Source organism: Merops nubicus, unplaced genomic scaffold, assembly GCF_000691845.1.
Source record: "Merops nubicus isolate BGI_N331 unplaced genomic scaffold, ASM69184v1 scaffold23507, whole genome shotgun sequence".
NCBI classification, from domain to species: Eukaryota; Metazoa; Chordata; class Aves; order Coraciiformes; family Meropidae; genus Merops; species Merops nubicus.
In genome coordinates, this window is record NW_008618643.1 from 5,475 (window position 1) to 27,860 (window position 22,386).

General features: G+C 42.2%; 1 protein-coding gene across 1 annotated transcript in view; it reads right to left on the reverse strand.

Moving 5' to 3' along the window:
- Nucleotides 1-22,386, reverse strand: part of LOC103776039 (vacuolar protein sorting-associated protein 13D-like) — a gene marked incomplete at its 5' end in the record, with an annotated part of 23,066 nt that extends 680 nt beyond the window's left edge. Inside the window, 4 exons of the mRNA XM_008943526.1 lie at nucleotides 324-564; nucleotides 3,545-3,676; nucleotides 20,714-20,909; nucleotides 22,254-22,386. Coding sequence (XP_008941774.1) covers nucleotides 324-564; nucleotides 3,545-3,676; nucleotides 20,714-20,909; nucleotides 22,254-22,386 — 702 coding nt within the window. The remainder of the gene's footprint in view (nucleotides 1-323; nucleotides 565-3,544; nucleotides 3,677-20,713; nucleotides 20,910-22,253) is intronic.

Here is a 22,386-nt window from a genome sequence, read left to right on the forward strand (position 1 = left end):
ATACTTTGCAGTGAAAAACTACTATGTACAGGAGAAGAGAAGACTGAAGAGACAGCAAAGTGCTTCAGGTTCAGACACGTACTATAAAGTTCAAAGCCTTTCTCAGGCACATACACATTCTGTGCTGCAGCATTTCTGCATGCAGGAATATTGTAGATTTTGTCTTCAGCCTTTCTGAGGAGTTTAGGGAGCAAGTTCCAGTGTCACCTGTGCCTTTTCAGCAGCACCTGATTTTGCTGCTGCTGGAACAAACCCAACCACGAATGACCACAGGCACCTTCAGACACCCCCCGGGTACGAAACAATGGGTGCTGGATCCTCACCATGGGTTTCTGTTGTGATGGGCCTGGCATTGCTACACCACTGCTTGTGTTAACAGCTTTCTTTGTCAGCTGTATGTACACGTTCCCGTGGTCTTTTGAAACCAGGCAGTGGTAGAGATCATCATACTTGACTTCCAGGAAGATGGCCTCACGGTCTGGGCAGTCACCACTCTTCAGGAAGTAAACAGCTTTTGATGAAATGAGGACACAGTACCTGTCTATGTTCTCCACTGCTATGAAGCTGCAAAGAAGAAGAAAAATTATTGACTGGAAGCTAAAAATAGTAAACTAACAAATGTCTTCACCTATTATGCTTTGAGTGACCTTCTGAAGTCTTTCAGGAAAATTAATAGCCTAACATGTACCATTCATCTGCATTTAATTTAGACTGTTCTAAAAATCAAGCTGATGAAGTACCTCCTCATCCAGTGAAAATACATCATGCTGTAAATCAAATATTAGCACTAAATGCCTGGCTTCTAGCTTTGGACATTAAAAGGGCATATAAAAGTATCCCTTAACAAGCCTTAAGAAGGGTAATTTCCTTGCACTGGAACATTGCAAGTCCTAACACTGACGTTTAATTGCAAGTTCAGTTCCACTGCTGATACGTGAAAGGTTTGCAGACATTTATGACACCAGCATTATCCTTCTACACATTGTAAACCTACTGTGCTTCCTTTTACCACGCACCTCCCCTGCCTTTAAAAACAAAAAACAAGTTTAACCTGCTGCCTGGATCAGTAGCTAGAAAAGAGAAATTAGCTGTTTAACACAGGGGTGAAAGGTTAAGCAGCAAGAAGGTTTCCCCAGAGAGATTAGTCTGAGTGATGAATAGTAGAGGTAGGAAAGAGGGAGTTGAGAATATTGAGAATTATGACAGCTGAAAGGGTTGATGTGTAAATAAATAACAGTAAGGAATGCAGAAGTGAAATACACATTTCACACACAAACGCTTCTCCCTCACTTCTGATCTGCTGCTGAAATGAACCTTATTAGTGGTTTTCTTTTTAAATGGTGGAAAATTCAGAAAATTCCTGATGAACTCCTAATGGAGGAGTGCTAAACAGCACTGCTGCCCTGCCAGCAGCCCACAGCAGTGCGAGCAGAGCTGTACCACTCAGATTCTCATGGTGTCAGCTAGGTTGAAAATTAATATATTCTGAACCATTCTTACACAAATTTGTCTGCTGTGGTCCTGCTACATTCTGCAAAATACTCCCCCATCTTTGAAATTTTTGTAGATCAGAAAAGATTACTATTTATCTCCTGAGCTGCTGTTGCCTCCACCATTTAAATAACACTTTGCACAAGTTACTCTGAGCTATATCCAAATAAACCCATAAATGGAATTTACAGAGGTCAGATCACTGTTTCTTTTTGTGGTGTAAAAGAATAATTGTGGTCATTTTCTATTCCTAGTCCTCTTAGAGCTGTTGCTCTGCACTGACCTTGTTTCTCCCTGCTCTGGGTCTCCTTGCCATGCCAGCTGACAGTTGCCCTCGTGTCAGCGAGCTCCAGAACGGCGCACACGCTTCCTCAAGTGCTCACTGAAGTGCTGAGAAGAGCACAGCTAATAAAAATAGAGGCCTGTAATGGTCTTTGCCCAGCTCTAACCTTGGATGAAACTACAGGATAGGATAATTGGATTGTGTTCTTTTAAGCAAAACAGAATGGACAAAAATGTGTATTTCAGCTGAAAAAAAAACACCCTAGGACAAAGACAGCCTTAACACCCTTCCTGAAGCCAGCAACTGGCCCAGTCTTCCAGCACTTCAGGGTAAGGTTTTGTCTTTGAAATAAGTGGGATGGAGCAGGATGTTTTTTATGAAGTGTCATAGAAAACTTAATTTTAAAATAGAGCAGCATTATAGCCTGCAGGATAATCATGGTGTTCCTTGGGACAGGCACATAAAAGCAAGTACAGTGTTTTATAGAGCTCCAAGCTTGGACTCGGGTCAGACATCCCCTAGAAGCAGAACCAGAGGGAACTTGCTGGCCAGAGCACTCGGAGCTGCTTCAAGTTCAGTGGCAGCAACTGGGCAACCAGACTATGGGTTTGTATTTTCTCTGTAAGAGCAACAGATTATCCAACCAATATTCCATGCAGGACTTGTGCTGGTGTCATGTATGTGTGCTGAGGAACAGGAGCAGGGGTCAGGGATTGAATGGTGAAGCACAGAAACACTGGCAAATTTGGAATTCAAGCTCGACATTTTGTTCTAAGTTTGAGTCATGCATCATTACCCATTTTCTCTTGCCAACTGTTACTTTCTTCCCTGTGTCTGTTCTCAAAATGGGTTTTTAACCTTCTCAGATAATACTCCAAGATACTATTTTTTTTTTTTAAACCCATACTTCTAGACTATTAAAAAGATCTCAAATTAATAAAATGAAAAATAATGAAACATGGTCCAATAGAACAAAGTAGAAGCAACCAGATCTCTGGAGAATTTGTGGGTTTTTTAACAACATCAGGAAGTAATTACACAATATTTTCCAGAAGTGAAACAGTGAGCCTAACTGGAAAAAAATGTGGAAACATTTAGTTAGAACAGTAGAGCAAGGTATTAAACCCCCTTTTATGGATTTAACTCTGAAGGAAAATATGCAAATAATCAGGTCTTTAAATGTGTTTCTGATTACAATACTAGGATAAAAGTCAGAGGCATAATTTTGTACTTATTTTCCATGACAAGAATACTGTTTTCTTGTTGAATGATGTTCCTGATGGTGGAAGTCACAGTGAATGAACAGCGTGGCTCAATGACAAAAGCCTTCTGATCTGCTTATGGGGTACACTTGCAAAAAGCTGACAATTTTTTTTGGTCACAAATTGCTCTCTTTCAGTTCTCCCTACCCAAGAGCCAGACTATACGTGCATAAAGGCTCTTCACAAGAGATGAAAACAGGACAATCAGAGTGCAGGATCACAGGGCCGCAAGCAAGCGGCAGATGCCCAACTCTTCCTCATGGGCAGCTGAAGGTGGCCCCGGAGTGGCAGGTGGCTCAGAGCACCCAGTGGCCTCTGCCAGGGTGTCTGTGCATGCCCAGGACACAGCCCACTGTGGGTGTCATCAGGTGCTCACGCTGCCTGAATCGCTACCACCAGAGGACACACCGGGGACGTGCGTCGAGCAGTTTCAGTCCCTCTTCCCCAAAGACACGAAGATGCTGTGGCAGCAGAGAGAGTCACTGGAAGGAATGGTGTAAGTACTTACAACTCATCTTGGATGTTGTCTGTCAGCTTGAAGAGCTGCTCCTGCCCTTCTGCCTGGCTCTCCACGTAGCGAGGCAGCAGCCCCTGCGGCCCCCTGCAGCAGCGCGGCTTCCGCACCCGCTCCGCCTGCGTCCTGCGGGCAGAGCAGAGACTCAGTGCCACAGCAGCAACTCCCCTCCCACTGACACCTGGTCTGTTCATTTGGAAATACGAGGTGTGGCAAAGCCTTTAAAAATACAGGATCTTCACAAACACGGCATCTAGATTCTGTAATACTTCATCTGGAAGACATGGGGTCAATTCATGTGGTTTTTACATTTCAAAGAAACGTCTTCCAGTTTTCTTCTACAGTTAAGGGCCAATGTGCTACATTTATAGGAAGAAGCAATCTAAACTGGGTATACTCGCTGTAATTTTGGGATCTGTTTATCAGCAGAGTTTTACCAATTTGTCTGTTTCTTCTCATTTCTCTACCTAAAATAAGAGTGCATCGACTGAGGTGGAGCTCACATTGATGGGCGGTGTCAGCAGTATGAAAAGTGAAGGGTTACAGAAGTAGGAACATGCAGTTAAGACAGAAGAAAAATCCATGGTTAGTCTCCACAGTAGGGTTGCTCATACGTTACCTCTCATGAGCATCTATTAAAAAATGACAATGATAAAAGAGGCACGCATGTGTGGCCTAGCAGACATCAGAGTTGATACTGGCCCCAGCACTAGAGAACTGCAAGACAGGTTCCTCCCTTTGCAGTATTTCGTTAAAAAATAATATTGTGAATTCCTTTAAGCTTTTGAACCGCCCTGCCCCTGAAGAGCTGTGTCCAGGCTCCTAGCCCTGCTTCAGCCCCTCTCCTTTCCCAGCAGCAGCACTCTGCGGCTGCCACACACTCCTCACAGCTCTCTGGCTCCTGCTCAAAGCCAAATGCCCCATTTTTGATTAGTGCTCTCTACTTCCCATCTTGATTCCTTGTAAAGATCCTGTACAGTGAACTGCTTCTATCCTTTCTGATCAAAAGAGGGGAAAAAATAACGACCTTTTCTTCTTAAGCTGCCTGGCAATAGCACAGCCCAGCACTCTCCTCCTAAGCTTTGCTCTCTGCAGATGTTTTCTCTGGAGCCTGGTTTCGTTGTTACCTTTCCCTTTCAGCAGTCCTGCCCCAGACTTCAAACCCACACACCCTTTTAAAATTTGTTTTCCTTTGAGTCTTCGACACCTTTGACTTCTAATGGTGACAGACATTTATTTTTTTCCCCCCATTCCCTGTCTGGCTGCAGTAAATGTTACTGGACCAGAATCTCTCACATGGCATTCATGACTGAATATCCTCCTTGCTGCTCTCCCATTGGGTGACTGCCCTCTCGGAGTGTTTTGGCTATTGTCTGTGTGCCATCAACAGATTTCACAAACAAGGTGTAGAAGCCAAAGACACTGGCTTTGCAGCACTGCAGAAAAAAACAGCAGCCAATTTGTGTTTTTAATTCATTATGACTATCTGGTAAGTTCTGCTTTTGTTAGTGAGATGATTCCATCCCTCATCTGTGTAACAAATTACAGTGGCTCGAAGTTGTGCTTGTCACTGATCCCCTTTGAGAGAAGAAGCTCTTGACCACTTCAGCTCAACTGTGGTTAAGCTAAGACGGAAAGTCAGTTTGTCAGCAGGGAGGATGAAATGAGAAGTGGAAATTCTCCAACTAAAAGAATCTGAAATGGAGCAAGGACTTAAGAAACCGTAACAAACGTTGTCATTAATAGTGCCAGTAAAATGTTACCAGTCAAATTTTCAGTTTTGCTTCTCACTGCTTTACCTGTCCTGCTTTGACATTACAGTATTGTGTGCACAAGCTAAAAAATGCCAGAGGAAAACTGCAGTTTTGCTGCATAAAGGTAGGTGTTTGCCTTCATGAAATGCAAAACGTTGAGGCAAAGTTCCAAAGAAATTAGAGAGTTCCAACTGGAGTAAGTCACATCTTGCTGCCTGTCCTACTTCCTAACTTCCAAAACCAATAAAATAGCAAAATTTTACTTATCCAAGAAGCCCCCACTTAAACCTCTCTGCATCCGCTGTAGCTTCTATTGACAAGTTTAAAGAGTGAATGCCTGAAACATAATGTAACTTTCAATTACTGGCCAGTCAGTAACTTTTTACTTAGACATTCTCCTACTGTGCATTCAGGAAAGCTCAAACCATCCATACAGGGGCAAGCAGCACCACTGCATAGCAGTTTTTACATTAACTATCTTTCAGATAAATGTTTAACTGTGCTATTTCCTCATATATTCTGTAGCACCATGAGAGGGGGTACCTAAAGCATCACAAGCAAGACCACTGTAAAAATGAGGAGAGAACGGGGCCTTTTAATCAGACCTGCTCCTCAGAAACCAGACCATGGGTGAGTACTGTTTTCTACTGTCTGGCTTTGAAGCAGGTCAGAGAGAAGGAACTAGTGCTGCCAAAGCAGCAGGCACCACAGTGAACTTCTGGAAGGCTTGGCGGTTTGTGAGCTGTGGGTCTGGTTGTGGTTGTGTTTAGGTTTTGTTTCTGTTTTAAATGGAAGAAGCGCTCCAGAGTACAGTGCTTATTGTCCCCACAATGCCCCCCCATGCTAAAATGTTAATCCTGGTCATAAAGATAATTCTTTTCTTGGTGATAAGAAGGTCAGCTGCTTTTCAACTAAGTGCCACCAGTGCTAGCACAAATTGCACTGATTTACTCCATCAGCCCCTTGGCAAACTGGTCTGTTTGGTCTGGACAGCTAAAAACATTCCACACGGCTTGATTTTTTTAATCTAAAAATTTGTTCTACTGTCTCAAGTTACGTTCTGTAAATAATAAGCAACCCTGATGAAATACAAAAAGCTGAAGATTTGTAAAGCGGAATGAACGGTGGTGTGCCCACATCTGTGTTACATTAAACATGCACTCAACAGCTTTGCTGATTCTTTTTTAATAAGCACACAAAGGCAATACAAGACAGAAATGCCCTCACGTCTACTGGTCACAGCAGGGAAGAGTGCTGCTGAATGAAGACACAAAGAGGTTGGAAATGGTGTCAGAAGGTTGAGGCACACACTGCAGTCCCTCACTGCTCAGACAAAGCTGCACACTGGAGAATCTCGCTTCAGATGACTGTGCACACTAAGCACAGTTAACAGTGTTAATTGGTTGGCTTTTCCTTAACAGTTCACAGAATTCTTGTGATTCACTTGACCAGTTTTAAGCCAGAAGTTTTGTAATCAAACAAATCACCGACCTACTGATGTAAGGAAGCTGTTCAAGTGTTATTGGTGGTAATTGTTTACCAACTTAGATTGAGAAAAAGCTCTAAAAAAGACATGACATGTTCTACAGAATTACTCACCCCTGTCCCTTCTCTCCACGTTCAGCCTATCAGGTTTTCACTATCAGGTATGCAGATGTGATTATTGCCAAGCATACCCAACATACAGTGTTTTTGAGAACAATAACTATTACTCATCTCTGAGTGTCTTTTGGACCTATAAAATTTCCTTGAACTATACCTAGACTGCTTTGACAAAAATATGAAACAGAAATCAGAAGGTATCAAACTTTGTGTATCAATGGATGCCAGTCTGTGAAAACAACACCTTGCACTTCTTAAGTTATATACAAATGTAGACCTTACAGTTTCCTCAGTATCACTCCCAGAGTAATTATTTAGGACAACACAACTTTAGGAAATGTAGCAACTTCTGAGAGAAAAAAAAAAGAGCAAGGAAAAACCCTGTGACCAACACAGTAATCACTACAACTTCTCATTAAAAATGTCTATCTGTGGCATTTCTGATCTGTCCCCTTGGTAAGAGCCCAGCACTGGCAACTACCAGTCTGTGCAAAAAGCCCAGCTTGAGCATGTATACAGATTTTGATCCATAACTGGAAGATTTGCAAGAACACCCCAAATGCTGCACAAACAACAGCTCCAAGTGACAGGAGAGGCAATTCTGGCATCTGAAACCATTATTTAATAGAAGAGGTTCTCCACAGAGACTTTGCCTGCTGTACTGTCTGCCTGCCACCAAACCCCACGTCTGTTCTGTGACAAACACTGGTGTGCAAATCACCCACGTAGGCCCTCCAAAGAGATCTCTGGCCACAGGTGTCTCCCTCACACTCTCTAGTACTAATTTTCTTCAGCTACACCCAGCTGCCAAAACTTCCCCCAACTGTCACCATCAGGTCACATTCATAAAGGTGTTCCAACCCATTTAAAGCAGTTACTGGTTCTGGTATAGCTCAAATTCTGTGAGTGTTTCCATTGTAAACGTGGTTTTTCAGGTTTGCATAAAATTTATTGATAAAAGCCTGCTCTGGGCTGTAACTTGGCATTCTGACTTTCAGCCTGGGAACAATTTTTATCCCCTTGCAATAATTACAAAACAACCTGCGTTCAAAGGAAAATTGGCAGGTAATACAAGCCTATGAAACGATTCAATTGCTGCTAGTATTTTGAAGAAATAATATCAAACCTGTTACTTACTTGGCTCTGGAAAAAGTCTGCTTCATAAGTACAGGGAGTGCTTTGTCTAAGGAGGCTTTAGTGCACTTCAGACATTAAGGAGTGACTTAATCGGGTAAGTTAAAGGTGGAATAGCCTTACATCTTCTATCATAAAATATCATAAAATACATAAACTACATAAATACATAAAATACAACTACTAAAATACTTGCTACAGTTGCCCAGGTCAGGCCTGAGCTGCCCCTGCAGCCTTCCATAAGTATCATCATCCCATGCACACAAATTCCAAGAGATGAAGAACGAGGACAGGACTTGTTTCAGAGACACGTAACGGGAGGACACAGTGTTAAAGCTTACTCAGAAGTGCCAGAACAAATTAAATGCTCAACAGTTTATACTGTAAAAATGAACCTAGAAGTCTGGCTGGTGCGGCAGCAAACCACAGATGATGGAGTCACACCACAGACCAAAGGCTAACAGCTGAAACCAAACGTACGCCACTTCTGACGTGGTCTGGATTTCATGTCACACCTTTGCAGGATACTGAAAGTACAATTTCCACCATTTTTTCCTCACTGATGGACTTGCTCAGTACTTTGTTTCAAGTGTTTAGCCCTTGGGATAGGCAGGAACGGCCCCTGCATTTACTGAGCATAAGGGGGCAGACAATTTTTTTAGGTGCTAGTTCTCTGTGTCTGAGAACATTAAATGACTTGGGCCTAATTTCAGAAGAACCTATGGCAATCTAGACTTCGTGTTCCACTGTGACTCTGCTGGCAGATGGTCGTGCTGTATTTCAAAGCGTGAGTACAGTTGCCTCCTCCCTAGTGCTGGACTCTGCTGCAGTTCCCAACGGGCAGATGAGGTCTGGAGGACAGGAGGGCTGAAGGCAGAGGGCTGGCCCAGCTCCGGGTGAATTCATACCCAGACACAGACACAGATGCTGTGAAGGTGTGTTAAAAACGCACACGCAGCCCAGTCCAGCTGAGTGTTGGGTTTGGCATCAGAATGTCTCTGTTAGATGCAAGAATGTGTAAAATCACGAGCCAGACAGCTCCCTGCTGACCACATATCTGAGGAAGCTTATATGCACCGTTTATTCCAGCAAGCGCACGGAATATATTGTGCTTGTTAAACGCACTCCCAAAATGCTCGTTTCAGGCAGAAACATGCAAATAAATGGTGGCCAGGGGTAAAACCTCCCACTTACAGTCAAATCCCTCCCCTTTCGAGGGATCTACCAGCTCAGATGTTGGAGACCTTTGTCTGACCCAATATACTTTTAGGAGAACTATAGCACTCTGAAGAAGCAACTGTTTATCATGTAGGCCACTGCTGCCAACTCCTTGGAGGTGCAGCTCTTCTCCCCTGCCTCTTTCTTTTGCCTACAAGATAAAACTGAAGACTATTCATTTGGTTTGTGATGGTACACACCGTCCTCAGGCTCCAAGGTCAAAAGGAAGTGAGAAGAGTTTAATTAAGACATCAAGAACCATTTACCCCAATGGCACATTCTAATGCTGTCCACCTTACAAACCCCAGATCTGGGTGCAGTGTATGTGCTTGTGGACTAGAGAGCTGCATGGCACTTGCACCAGCCACACTCTGTGCATCAGCCTGTGCCCAACCTTTGGCACTTGCTGCACCTCCGACTGCAATGGCTGTGCACCAAATGAACATTTTCTCAAGCTCTTTGATACCATCAAGCTTAAGAAGTTAAAATTTAACACTGCCATCTCAGTTTCCAGTGTCTCCCGGACTCCTTCTGTACTGACCAGAGTGGTGATGAGTCTTCACCTTAAAATTTCCATCTCACAAATGCATTGGAAAATGCTCCCACTCACCTTTGGATTCAACAGAAAAGATACAGTTCTTAGGCATTTGCAAGAAATCCCTGCTATTTGAAAAACATGAACTGAACACGCCTTAGTGAAGATCAAAGTACCCAGGGCCATAACATTACTCTGCCTCAGGACATAGTGTGGGGTCTTAAAGCTTCTGAATACAGTCTGCAGTCAGGCAGGGCAGTGCAGTATATGGAGCATTGGTCTTATTTCTGTGCCCATCAAAACCCAACCATGCTGGCCAAACAATACCCATTTGCTGTAAATGCAAATGGTCACCTCACTTGGAGTGTGACGTACTTCCAGTGTAGCAAAAATGTTTCTACTTTGTACTCCTCCTGCCTTTTTGAGAAAGCAAATCCACCAAGAAAGCAAAGGAGAGGCCCCTGCCCAGCACCGGGACACGAGCTGCTGGGTGTGCATGAAGAGCTGTGTGAAGTACTTCTCAGCTGGTACTTTGCAGGGCTGTGTGAAGCACTTTTCAGGGCTGCAACAGGCAAAGTCCTGTAGCACAAACTCCACCTAAAGAAAAGCTACTCGGTTTGGTTTGATTTTTAAAGTTAGCAGTCGCAAGAACAATTCAAATCAACTGGCTGTACTTAAAAAAGCGATAAAGAGTGGTCCACATGTTAACAGCAACATTAGGCAAAAGAATTATCTATGAAAATACCAGCCACATGCTAAATGAGGTGACATCAAGGCAATAAATAGCTCCATCTGCATGAAAGAGTTTGCAGAACAACCCAGAAGACATCTCTGAGCAAAAAAGGCAACTATGAATAAAATGTACTGAAAAAAAAAAAAAAGTGGCTTGGATATTTTTTTTTTGCTGTTAAAAAAAAAAAACAAAACCAGTTTTACGTATTTTTCTCAGATCACTTTATAAATCTGCTGCACATTAGAAATCAGACACACATGTATTTTTTCCAAGTACAGAAAGCTGAAGGTTTACATTTTTACTAGCAATGTGACTATTTCTGAATGGCAGCAGTATATATTACATGCAGTGTGAGAGGGTTAAACAGGACAGCCTCAACTCTTTATAAACTTTTGCCCTCTGGATATGTACTCATTGGCTGCTGTACAAGACTCGAGCTGTATTACACGCCTTAACGATATGGTTCAACTGTCGGTCAGGCTCGGGGCCTGGCAATAGGCCAGACCGCAATCAATGGGACACAAACCTCCCCCTTTCAGATCATCACGAAGGCTCATATTATCTCCTTTTTGTCGTGCTGGTTAAATTTATGGAGCAGAACCCCGAAGCTGCATTCCTTGGCTTGGGCCGGCCCACGTGGGCCTCCCTTTGTTTGGTACTGTAAGTGAGGCGTGCTTTGGAGGATTGCAGGGTTGTTAGTTCAGGCACTGACTGTTTGCTCATGACTGAAATGAAAAGAGTTCAGTGGAAGGGCAAAAGGACAGCACAAGTGTAAAACCCCATCCCAGCAGGCCCTGGGCTCCCATCTACAGCCTCCGGACGAGGACTGAACAGAAAACCTCACCCTTAATGACAAAGGAGAAAATCTGTCTAGTAACAGGTAAACAGCCGGGCAGGACGTTAGCACATACCTCGCCTCAAGGTCCCTCGCTTTCAAGTAAGCCTGTAATTACTACATAAATATGAACCTCATCTGGCTTAAAATAACTGCTCCGCAGTGGTATTAAAGCAATGCCATATCTTTGAATTAGAAAAAAAAACCCTGTCAGTACAAACAGTACTACCTGTCCAGCCATGTAGTTTAATATTTCTACCATTTTAAACATGTGGAGTAACCTCCGAGAACCCAATGTCATGATATTTATTCTTGGGAAGAGGATGCAGCAAGTTATTTTATTAAGACACAAAACTACTGAAAATACTGTATGTAAAGAAGATTTATATTCTGTACATAACAGGCATTTCCTGCACCTTTATATCTGGCCTCAGAACGGAAAGAGTCCACCTTCGGATATGCTCAGATCATCTCTACTCAAAGCTTTATTACTGCAGCAATAAGGACAGTTCTGGATAACGAAGACAAAATTAAGGATGTAAAGAAACCTTTGATGTGATCTCTGGGTGAAACCATCTAGAGTAAAAGCAAGCGTAAAGATACCTGGAAAGATGGTATTCCAAATACACACGAGAGAACCAAACACACAGGCGGAAGCCCACAACGACTCTTGCTGACGATGCAGGTAATGTAAGGTACCCATGTGTTCATTCTTCAGTACAGAAAACATCTGTGCCTGCCTTCAGCACTGTTAAGACTAGTAAAAGTTACTCCCTGACAGCCGCCCCAGACCTGCTGTACCAGACTTCACCCCTTTGGCACAAGGGAGATGTTTCAGGACACGAGGTCCTGCAGCCGCTGCGCTGGCGAGCAGAAAGAAGTAAATAAACAAATGCTGTAGTCCTACTGCACTACACCAGCTTCACCTGTCTGAGTTTTATGAACTGAAAATACTCATAAGAGGGCCAAAAGATATTGTAAAACCCCATGGAATGTGTATTAGCTTTTTCTTCAGTTCTGGGGATCAAGTCCGACGGGTTTAATGCAGTCTGACGATTTGTCCTGGTACCTTCCAACAGACACGTCTGTTTTGAATAAAGCTGTTGTTCGTTGCTGGTGCACAAATGCTTTCAACTTATCTCGCCTAATTCTAAGTAGATTTGTGAATGGAAATTGCAAATACTTTATTGCCTGGTTTTCAGTGACTTTTTAGTTTGCTCTGCTGATGCTAACACATGAATATAATTTTTTTTTCTTTTTGAAGATCTCTCCAATTCCATTCTAGGAGGTACTATGGCAGAGCAGTGAAATCTGCAGCTCTCTGGAATTGTTTTAAACCAAGAAAACCAGTACATAGAGTACATCAAAACAGCAGCATCGTTTAGCTGAGTGCTTTCTGATTAAGAAAGGTTCTAAAAAAAAGACCAAAACCCAAACGCCAGAAAACAGGAAACGTACAACACAATAGAAGGTGTTTCTTTTACTTTTTGGCCTTGGTGTCCAGAAGCTTTTGCTGAAATATAATTGGACAAAATATGCAGGGTCTAGAAAGACAAGTATTACCATAGGAAATAAAATTTTCTCCCTGTTAAGCTGCATTTCTTTCAGTTAATAGCCATGTGCTGCAAAGTGGGCACACGGCATAAGAACTCCATTTTGGGGAGACAATGCAGCCCTCTTAATTGTCATGTAAAATGTAAGTAGTAGAATAAACCTGTGGTAAATCCAACAAAGGATTTACCATCTCTTTTCAGAAGGAGGTTGATAATGACTTATATTTCTGACTGCCTATGCCAGGCCTTGGCTTTAACCTCACCGGAGAACGTTCATTTCCTACTGCAAACGTCTGCCTGCCTGCGAAGCTGCAGCTTCCCTGTGCCCTCAGAGGGTGGCAGCTGAGCAAGCGTCGTGCCCACGACACCCATTCTCAGCCTTTTGCACCAGATGGGCCCGACACACACAAAGCCACTTCCTCCCAAACGTGCACCTTTCCCCAGTCAGTTCCTGCACACAATGAAAACTGCTTCGTCTGGTTTCCGCTGGGGACGTGGCCACAGCAGCAGTGTCCTGTGTCCTGTGGACTGCACCAGCCTGCCAAGGGCTGCTCTCCACAGCGTGCCCTTCACACTGATGGGATGACACCTGCCTCTCACCAGAACTTATCAAGGCGCTAGTAAACCTTTTGGTTGTGTGGAGACCATCCCAGGAAGAACTCTGTATTCATTCATATTTTTGAAATTATTTGTTGCTAGTAATGAGCAGACATCTAAAGAAAAACAATTTCACATTTTCTGCCTGGCTAACTACTTGGCTTTATTCACTTCCATGTTTTTCATTTTCACTCATCTGTCCTCCCCTGGCAACATTCCCTTCCAGTGCCTCTGTCTCTTTCTGTCCCTTAACCAACAGCCTGAACACATCTGGGGTATCCTTCTGTCCTCAAACATGTTAAACACTACTGTTTTAGTGGAAAAATCTTACTTACAAACTAGCTGCTGGTACACAGAATGACAGTTCAGTCCTTCATGGTCTCCCTTTTTAATGTTAACAGACACGTTACCAGTGGTGAACCCAGTGACTGCACCTTTTCCTTCGGCCAGGCTTTTGTTCAGGAATACATTTAGTTAGGGCAAAGCAAAAAGGCTTTAAACAGAAGTTACACAAATTTTAACTAACATTTTAGCACTCTCTCTTGGAGTTTAAACCATCTAGAACTTCTTTGCTAATATGTAGGATGCATAAAAGCCCAGAAGTGAAATGCTCTAGTGAACAGCCTCAGGAACTTTAACCCCTGGGCTTGAAGAAGGGTCATTTCTCAAGCAGGTCAGGTGTGTGTTTCAAGTCTTCCTGTCTGAGACACTGGTACACAAAACTGTAGCTCATAAGCCTCAGAGGCCAAGCAGATGTAATACACACAAAAAGTAAGACTTGCATGATTAGACATTGCCTAATGCAATAAAGTAAATGCTTTTTTTTCCCCCTCAAAACCTCCTGTTACTTAAAAACGCTCACATACAGATGTGAAAGTAACCACGTCTATACAGTATTAATGGAGGATTATGTTGCTGCTGTAGCTCCAAACTGTAATGACAACTGATTTCACAAATATTCCAAACATAAACAGTATCTAGTAATGCACACATCGAGCAACAGCCTCCTGGAAGCATGATTCAGACATAAAGCAAGGCATTAGCAGTGAGGCATCTAAAGGTGCTATGGGCTGGATTCACAGCCCAGACTAATTGCTGTCTGTTTCCTCTAAAAAGGAAAAGCAGAGGGATACACTAGTGCAGGGTTTGGATTCCCCAAATCATCCGGACTTCTGCCAGGTGCTAAGCTGCTAACAGTGCTCTCCTACAACAGCCAGTGGAGGAACACAGGAGATCCTGACATTCTTTTATGTGAGGCTCTAGAATTATAGACTCTGCAATAAAATATGATTAAACAAACTAAAGGGTCATCTTTCTTTTACTACATCCTGTAGGCTAAAAAAATGATGAAAGCTACATGGATCAGAGTTACTTTCTTCAACCATGCATGGCAAATTCTGCTTTATTGTGAAGAACAGGCACTGTGCTCCCAAGTAATTATCCTCCAGCTCTTTGTCCTAGAGGGGAAGGCAAAGGGCTGAACTGCGGGATGCCCAGCCTGTGGATCCTGGAGGAGGGCTCCAGAAAAAAAAAAAGCTGCCCCTTGTATTTCTCTCACACACAGAAGTCCTTGGGCTTAACTTTACTCATTTCTAAAGTCAGAACAATTTGAAAAGTGTATTTTTATTTGTTGAAGTAGTTTTTTTTAACTAAAGACTGACTTCTTCAGATCAGTACTGTAGGAGTATGGAGGTTCAGAAGTGCAGTGAAATGTGGGATGGTGGTGTGCTGCTTCCTCCCTTCCCATGGTTTTAGGCACTCCAGAAGAGCAATAACCACACTCCTCAACTGCTTGAACTCCTTCCATAGAGCTTTATGGGGAAGCAGAGTGAATCTGCAAAGCAATCTTGACAGGATTCCACTGCCAGGCAGACAGAATCATTACTTGAGCCTTCTTTGACAAAAAGCTCTATTCGTTTATTGATGTACAGCGTGTGAGGCTTGCTTCTGTGCAGTCTAGGAAAGACTGCACTTCTAATCCTAGTCATTCCTTTGGAAAATAACTCTGAGTAAAGGCAAGAAAAAAATAAATCATTCCTACAGAAAGCTGTAGAAAAGAAAACCATGGCCACGACTAGAAGCCAGAAGCATCTCATGGCAGTAAGAAGCACCTGTTGAATAGGCAAAAGGAACAGAGAGCCAAATTTTGTTCATTCTCAAGGGCAGCTTCATTTATTTAGAAATCATTTTTGGTCTTAGATGGTGGATTTGTGTCTCTTCCTACTTAAGAAACTAAAATAGCTGAGGTGCATTTTCAGAAAAAAAGCTACAGTTTTGGGATGAAATTATCCACATGGAAGAGGTACAGGGTTGCAGTTAGAAGAACTGCTCCCCCCACAAGAATATCTACTTACAACAGGCCAGAGCAGCCATCCAGAGAGAACAGCATCTCCAACAAAACTACACAAAGTTACAGTGATAACTTAAAATGTAATGGAAGAATACTGAGCAGGTGAGACTGGCAACAGAAAATCATTGAAGCAGGGGAAAATGATTAAAGCAGGGAAAAGTGTCTGCTGAGGTGCCAGGCTTGCTTAACTTCAAAGATCTAGTAAAAGCAGCATGTAAAATTATATTTGGAGAGTACAAACTAATAAGTGTTTAAAATTCTAGTGAGGACAGTGAAGTACTAAAGAACCTGAAGAGGTCAGAAGTATGGCAAGGAAATTAAATGGGATTCAATCTACAAAATTGCAACCTTGTTCATCTGGGGAAAAGTAATCCAGAACACATATACTGAATGCTGAGGAGATCTTTGCAAAGCAGTAAAATAAAAAATAAAAGAAAACTCTTGGGGGAAAACAGCAAGCAGAAGACTGGATATCAGTTTGCAATGTGATATGGCAGTAAAACCAGCCAATGCAATTCTGGATGACTTGTGGAGCACAGCTTGTCACAGGACAGGGACACTACGGTCCCTCTTCACACAGTCCTGATGGGAACTTAGAGCCTGGGGGGATTTCAAAGCAACTCAACAGCAGCAGTGGAAGAATCTGGACAGACTAATGGCAGAAGAATGTAAACCCACACAGCCAAGTTCAGCAGTGACTGAAGATGGGAGGTAAGGCCAACAGTGAGAACAGCCAATGTCTGCAGCCATTAAACAGGGTGCTGCAGAGCACAGTGGACTAGCGTGCTCAAAAGCAAACAGAATGTTATAAAGACCTCTTATCCCACTGGGATAAAAAAGGATATGAAGGAAATCACAGTGCTCAAGTAATTTAGAGATCAGATGGATAAATCAGCTGAACTGTCCTGTGTGGAAAATCTGTTTCCAGATTTACGCAAGATGATAAATTTTAAATTTACACTAGATGATAAATGTATTTTCTATCTGGCTTCTAGCAAAATCTTATGAAGGGCTTATCAGGAGAAGACAGACGTCTTGTTCATCACAGTTGTGGCCCATACATGACTGACATTACTGTAAAGACTCTTGAAGTCAGACCTAAATCAAGCCCAAGGTCAGGACAGAATTTGGGACACATACAGAGGTGTTACGGTTCAAGCAAGATTTATCTTTAAAACTTGAGAACCTTGAGAATATATTCTGCAGGACATTAGCTGAGTTCGTGTTCCAGACAATTAGGTACATATTTTCTTTTGCTTCTTCTCAGTGTCCCCAGTACTTGTGGCTCTCAAGTCTACACCTCGTGACTGACCTTATCATTGAAAACATGGCTAAGAGGATGGACACACCAAAAATCACCTGCTGTTGACATTGTCTCAAACTCTGCAAGCTCATTGCACATTTCTGAGCGACGGCAAAGAAGTGGTGAACAAACGAACAACTAGTGCAGACTGCTGCTTCCAGGTGAAGTACATTGAGAAGAATCAAATATTTACCTAAGAATTTTCTGTGACCATTAATGGTTTGCCAATCGCAAACTTTTCTTACTAACCCAGCGTAGCTCCCTGACAGAATTCATTAAAATTGGGTAGGTCATGAAGTTCTCTCTTACTTCCAAGTTCCACATTGTGACTACCAGAAAAGAACACAAACCCCTGCAGCACCAGTTCAAGAGAAATCTTGAACTTGCACTGACCTGGCAGAAGCCTGCGAGAAAGCCATAGTGGCAGTTTCCTGCACTACTTAAGTCAGACTCACATCTAAATATAAATGTTCTTTACTTGTGCTGCACTAGGACTTAAAACACGTTTCTAGGAGAGAGCTTTCCAAGCATATCTAGAGACATAACAGCTTTCCTGTTTTGAACTTGCCTTTAAGACTTTTGGCAGTATATGACAAATATGGAAATAATCAGAACTCTTGTATGTGACACTCGAGTAGCTGGAACACACAAAACCTACTCAAAAAAAGGTATCAAGTCACAGGCATTAACTGTTTATAAATTAGATGCATGCTGCATTGTCAACAACTGTTTTATGCTCTCCCCTGCATTAAAATTAAAAGTATTAAGGCAGTTTTATTAATAAAGAGCAAGCATAATAAATTATATGGTTACATAACAAGTTACAAGATTAGCCTTGAAAAAGTCCAGTCTAAAGTCAGATTTAAAAAATATTTTCTTGCCCTTTAAGCACATCACCTCCTAAAGTCCCACTCTGAGCTGCACAGCCATCGCCCGCACCTCAGCCGCACGCCTGGCTCCACGCTCCCAGCACGTGGCCTGTGCCAGCTGCACGAGTCCCAGCACAGCTCAACACATTCTGGAGCCAAAAGAGACTTCTGGCCATGCAGCACGATCGCAGCAGCACAGAGTCCTCCACAGCTCTGTTCAGTAACTTTGCTGGAATTAGAACGTGCCTTTTAGGAAAAACTACACCCTCAATTAAAATACTTCATCTCACTCAAAACTGATCCAATGGTTAAAGTCGAGCAGCTTCAATCCAGGGCCTTTTCAAAAGTCAACCTTGTAATTAGAGAATTGCAATGGGCCTATAATTTATGGTTACGTAGCACGCTATTTAAATGCAACTGTAATTAACTGGTTGACTCCACTTTGCACCAGTACCGGAAACTCGCACATATGCTGTCAGTCTGAAGATAAGGTCAAGACAGCTCTTATCACATTCTTCAACTGTTTGAAACCACACTTGAGATCAGTTACTGCCATAAACTCGTATTCATCAGGGTTTGCTGTTTTTGTACTTAGCCTGGAAGAGTCGACACATGGCCCAGCATGCTTCAACAGAACATTCAGCTGGAGCCAGCAGCTTGGGTTTGGAACACTGCTCCATTTGGATTCCAAACCACACATACTTGAACAGTTAACAAATGCAGCAGGGGGATATTGGTACACAGCAGTCTAAAAAATGTACAAATCCTTTGTTGTCTTTTGTTGTTTTTTATACCCTGAAAGAATAATTTAGTTACTTCATTATGTAAACACATTAAAAAACCCCTTACCAAACAAAACACGAGTGCAAGGTTGCTATAGGTAGTGGTGTGGGGTTTGTTGTGTTTTTGTTTTGTTTTTTTTTTTTTCCCCTTTGTATATTGTTTACACAGTCTCAAGTGCATTTATTTATCTAAAAAACCATTCTGATCAGATTTTGTAGACTACAGGAGTGTTGTGATTGAGAAAGGGTTTTTTGTTGTTGGTGGTGGTGGTTTGTTTTTGTTGTTTTTTCCCCCTGTAGTAGGTTGCTGGGTAAGAAACTTTTTGCAAGTGTGCATAGATGCTACAACAATTTCACAGTGCTTGTCTATGTCAATGTATTTCAGAATCTAGTGGAAGCAAAAATGTGGTTCAGCTCATCTGTCTTAGGCTCAGCTCTTAAGTGACAGTTAAGTTAAAGGGAAATATGTCACACAGGCAAACAGGAGCTAGGGAGAAGGTTGGCTGCAGCCCTTGCCTTCCCCCTTGCTAACATCATCGCACCTGTGTACAGGCTGCATCTCACAGCAGTGTGCCAAAATGTGCATTTTAAGTGTATCTTGAAACAAACCATGATAAAACCATAGCTCAACCTGTAAGACAACAGACAGTAGAGCCAGGTGTCTTCCTCCCCACCTTTAAATCGACCAAGCAACATGTACAGTCACAAAATTAAGACAGGTAGACACCAAACAGCAGATGTGTTTTCTCAGGGATGCACGTAGAGTTCTCTTGCAATTTTGTGTCTGTGTACGTATTTACCAACTTGTAATCCTTGATCTCTCAGTTTTACAAATCAAACTGAGTACCAAATACAAAAGATAGAGACATGTAAACACTTCCATTTTCACAACAAAGTACACCTACATTAATTCTGCACAGTGTCCTGCACCTCACTCACACTTTGTCAAGTCTATTGTTCTTATTGGTAGATGGTTCAGGAGTCCAAGGCATAATAAAACACAGGAAATGGAAAAGCCAAATGGGGAACACAAACAACCAGAAAACCCAACATTTTGCAAAAATTTTTCTCTAAGCTTTCTAACAATACAACGTACTTAGGGTTTTCTTTCACTTCCTCAGCACGCTGGATCTCACTTACATACAGCAGGGCTTCTTGGCATAGTCCTGTCATATAAAGTAACTCTTGGCCACAAAAGGAATCTTCTCTCAGGGCAGCCTTTTTAGAACTTAGCCCTTTCCCTCTTCCATATTCACAGTCAGTGCTAATGAACATTCCTTTACTTAAAACAAGCATTGTTATTTTGTAGAGACCACATTGTGCTAGTAACTGAACACAGGAAGGAAGCCAAAGCATCTGTCCTGATGTGCTGACACTTAACATCCACACGTCTGGGTGAACAGATAAGCATGTGGACACAAGAGCAAATAGCAACACTTTTTGTGAGAACTAACGTACAAAATGAAAATTTGAAGATAATGACACTATAATGGTGCCAGAACTCTACAGACCTTTGAAGAGCTTTTTTTCTACACGGCTCAATGGAACCTGGAAGTGGAGCAGGAAGAACAACTCTTCCATTTCAGCTCTGTGTAAGGATTCCATGGTCTAACTTTAATCTCATTACATACAGCCTTTTAAAAATTTTGCCTTAATCTAAATCTGATCTGTATTTTACTAATTCCTCTTTCATGTTGCAGTTTTTCTGTGCAAATTCGAGTCTTGTTATAGTATCAAAAAATGCCATTTTTAAAGCAACAGAAAGCTGAAATGGGTTACGCACTAATAACAGCTCAGAGTAAATTTGATTAAATGACTGTTCCTTTGGGTGAGGTAAGAATCAGATCCGAAATGGCAGCAGCTACCAATACACATTTTGCCAGTGTTTGCTCACTGACCTGGGGCCGCTCAGCGTTGCCGTGTCCCTCACCGCCTGCGCCGTTTCCGACGCGAAATCCAGAGCTCCGGCCACGGGTTTGGTTACGGTGCCAACCAGCCCCTTCCCAAGGCCAGATATGAAACCACTGACACCTCCCTCGGTCTTCACACCCTCGACTGTTGAAGTTATTACACTTGTCAGTCCTCCAATGATACCTGGCAAAGAGAAGAACAGCACAGTAGGCCAGGACTGCCCCCCACACTGACAGACCCCTGCTGCTGCCCACGGGATTTACTGGCGAGCCGGGCAGAACCATGCCATGAATTTAACGTAACACTGAACCCCTTTCACAACTGACTACATTAGTGAGTGACTTTGTATATGTAGTACACACAGGGATATGCACAATCACATCCCACAGAAAAATATTGAATTATTAAATATGTATACCTTAAAATATTTCTATATGGTTCTATTTCCCAGCTGTATTTACAGAACTAGACCTCGTCTGTTCCTGAGGTGGTTACTTACAGTGTGACAGAATCCTATTGCCACAAAACCTTATACAATTTGAGACAGAAAATAAAAAGTGGCTGTTATTTTAAAACAGTTTAATTACTGGAGAATACAACACAGTAAAGTGCTTTTATAACAGACTTTTCAGCAAAGACTGACCTATTTCAGATGTCCTGCATTTCTACCAATATAATTTGTATCAGACTTCACAGCACACCAGTGAGAGAGAAATTTCTCTCACACTCCATTTAAATACCTCAGTGCCTCTTTATAACAAAAGTCCAGCTAAAGACTTTTGTTCGGCATAGAAAAAGATTGTAGTCTGCATGAAAAACAGATTATCTCTACAGGCTACAACAGTTGCTCTAAAAGAATGACATTTAAACAAACTGAGTCAAGATGATGCAAAATATAAATATTTGGTTTAAACTTGGCTGTATTGATTTAACTTTCTTCACCAGATAAATCATGAACTAAATTGATGTGAGATTCTGGCCAAATTAAGATTAGACCACTCTCTTTTACATAAATTAATTTCTCTAGTTCTTAGTAGACTTAAGAAAACTAAACCAAAACCACAAAATAACCCAACTGGTGAAATGCTACTTTAAACTGATGCACTGATTGTGAGGAAACTCAGGACTCTGGAACTGAAAGCAAACACAGGAAAGCTACCACCCAGACATGCTCTTTTACTTGCATGTCAGGCTCTCAAAAAGACTGTCTGGATTGGGGATTTTATGCCTCTACAACGAAATAGATGTTTGGGGTAAATTTTCTTTGAAATTTCATTTTAATTGGCAAAAAAGCTTTTACTCAGAGCTACGTGTGAAAAGACCTTAGTCTTAAATGTAGTTTCTGTCAACCTAAAAACCAAACAATCCCTACACCCTGACCTGCATGTGTTCAAATTCAAATATAAAATCCATGGTAGCTCCACTTCCCTGACTTCAATTAATCATCCAGAGTAACAGAAAATGTTCTTTTCAATCTGACTATTACTTTCAAGCGAGGAGGGAGTTAAAATTCCAGCTCAGGCTTACCATGTGCAAGTCCTTGGATTCCAGCTACCAGATGTTCCCCACTAGTTGCAGCGTGGTACCGAATGTATTCTCGCTCCGTCTGATGTCTGTTGTCCATGGTCTTTCCCAAACCATCTGACAAGGTCCCAGCAAA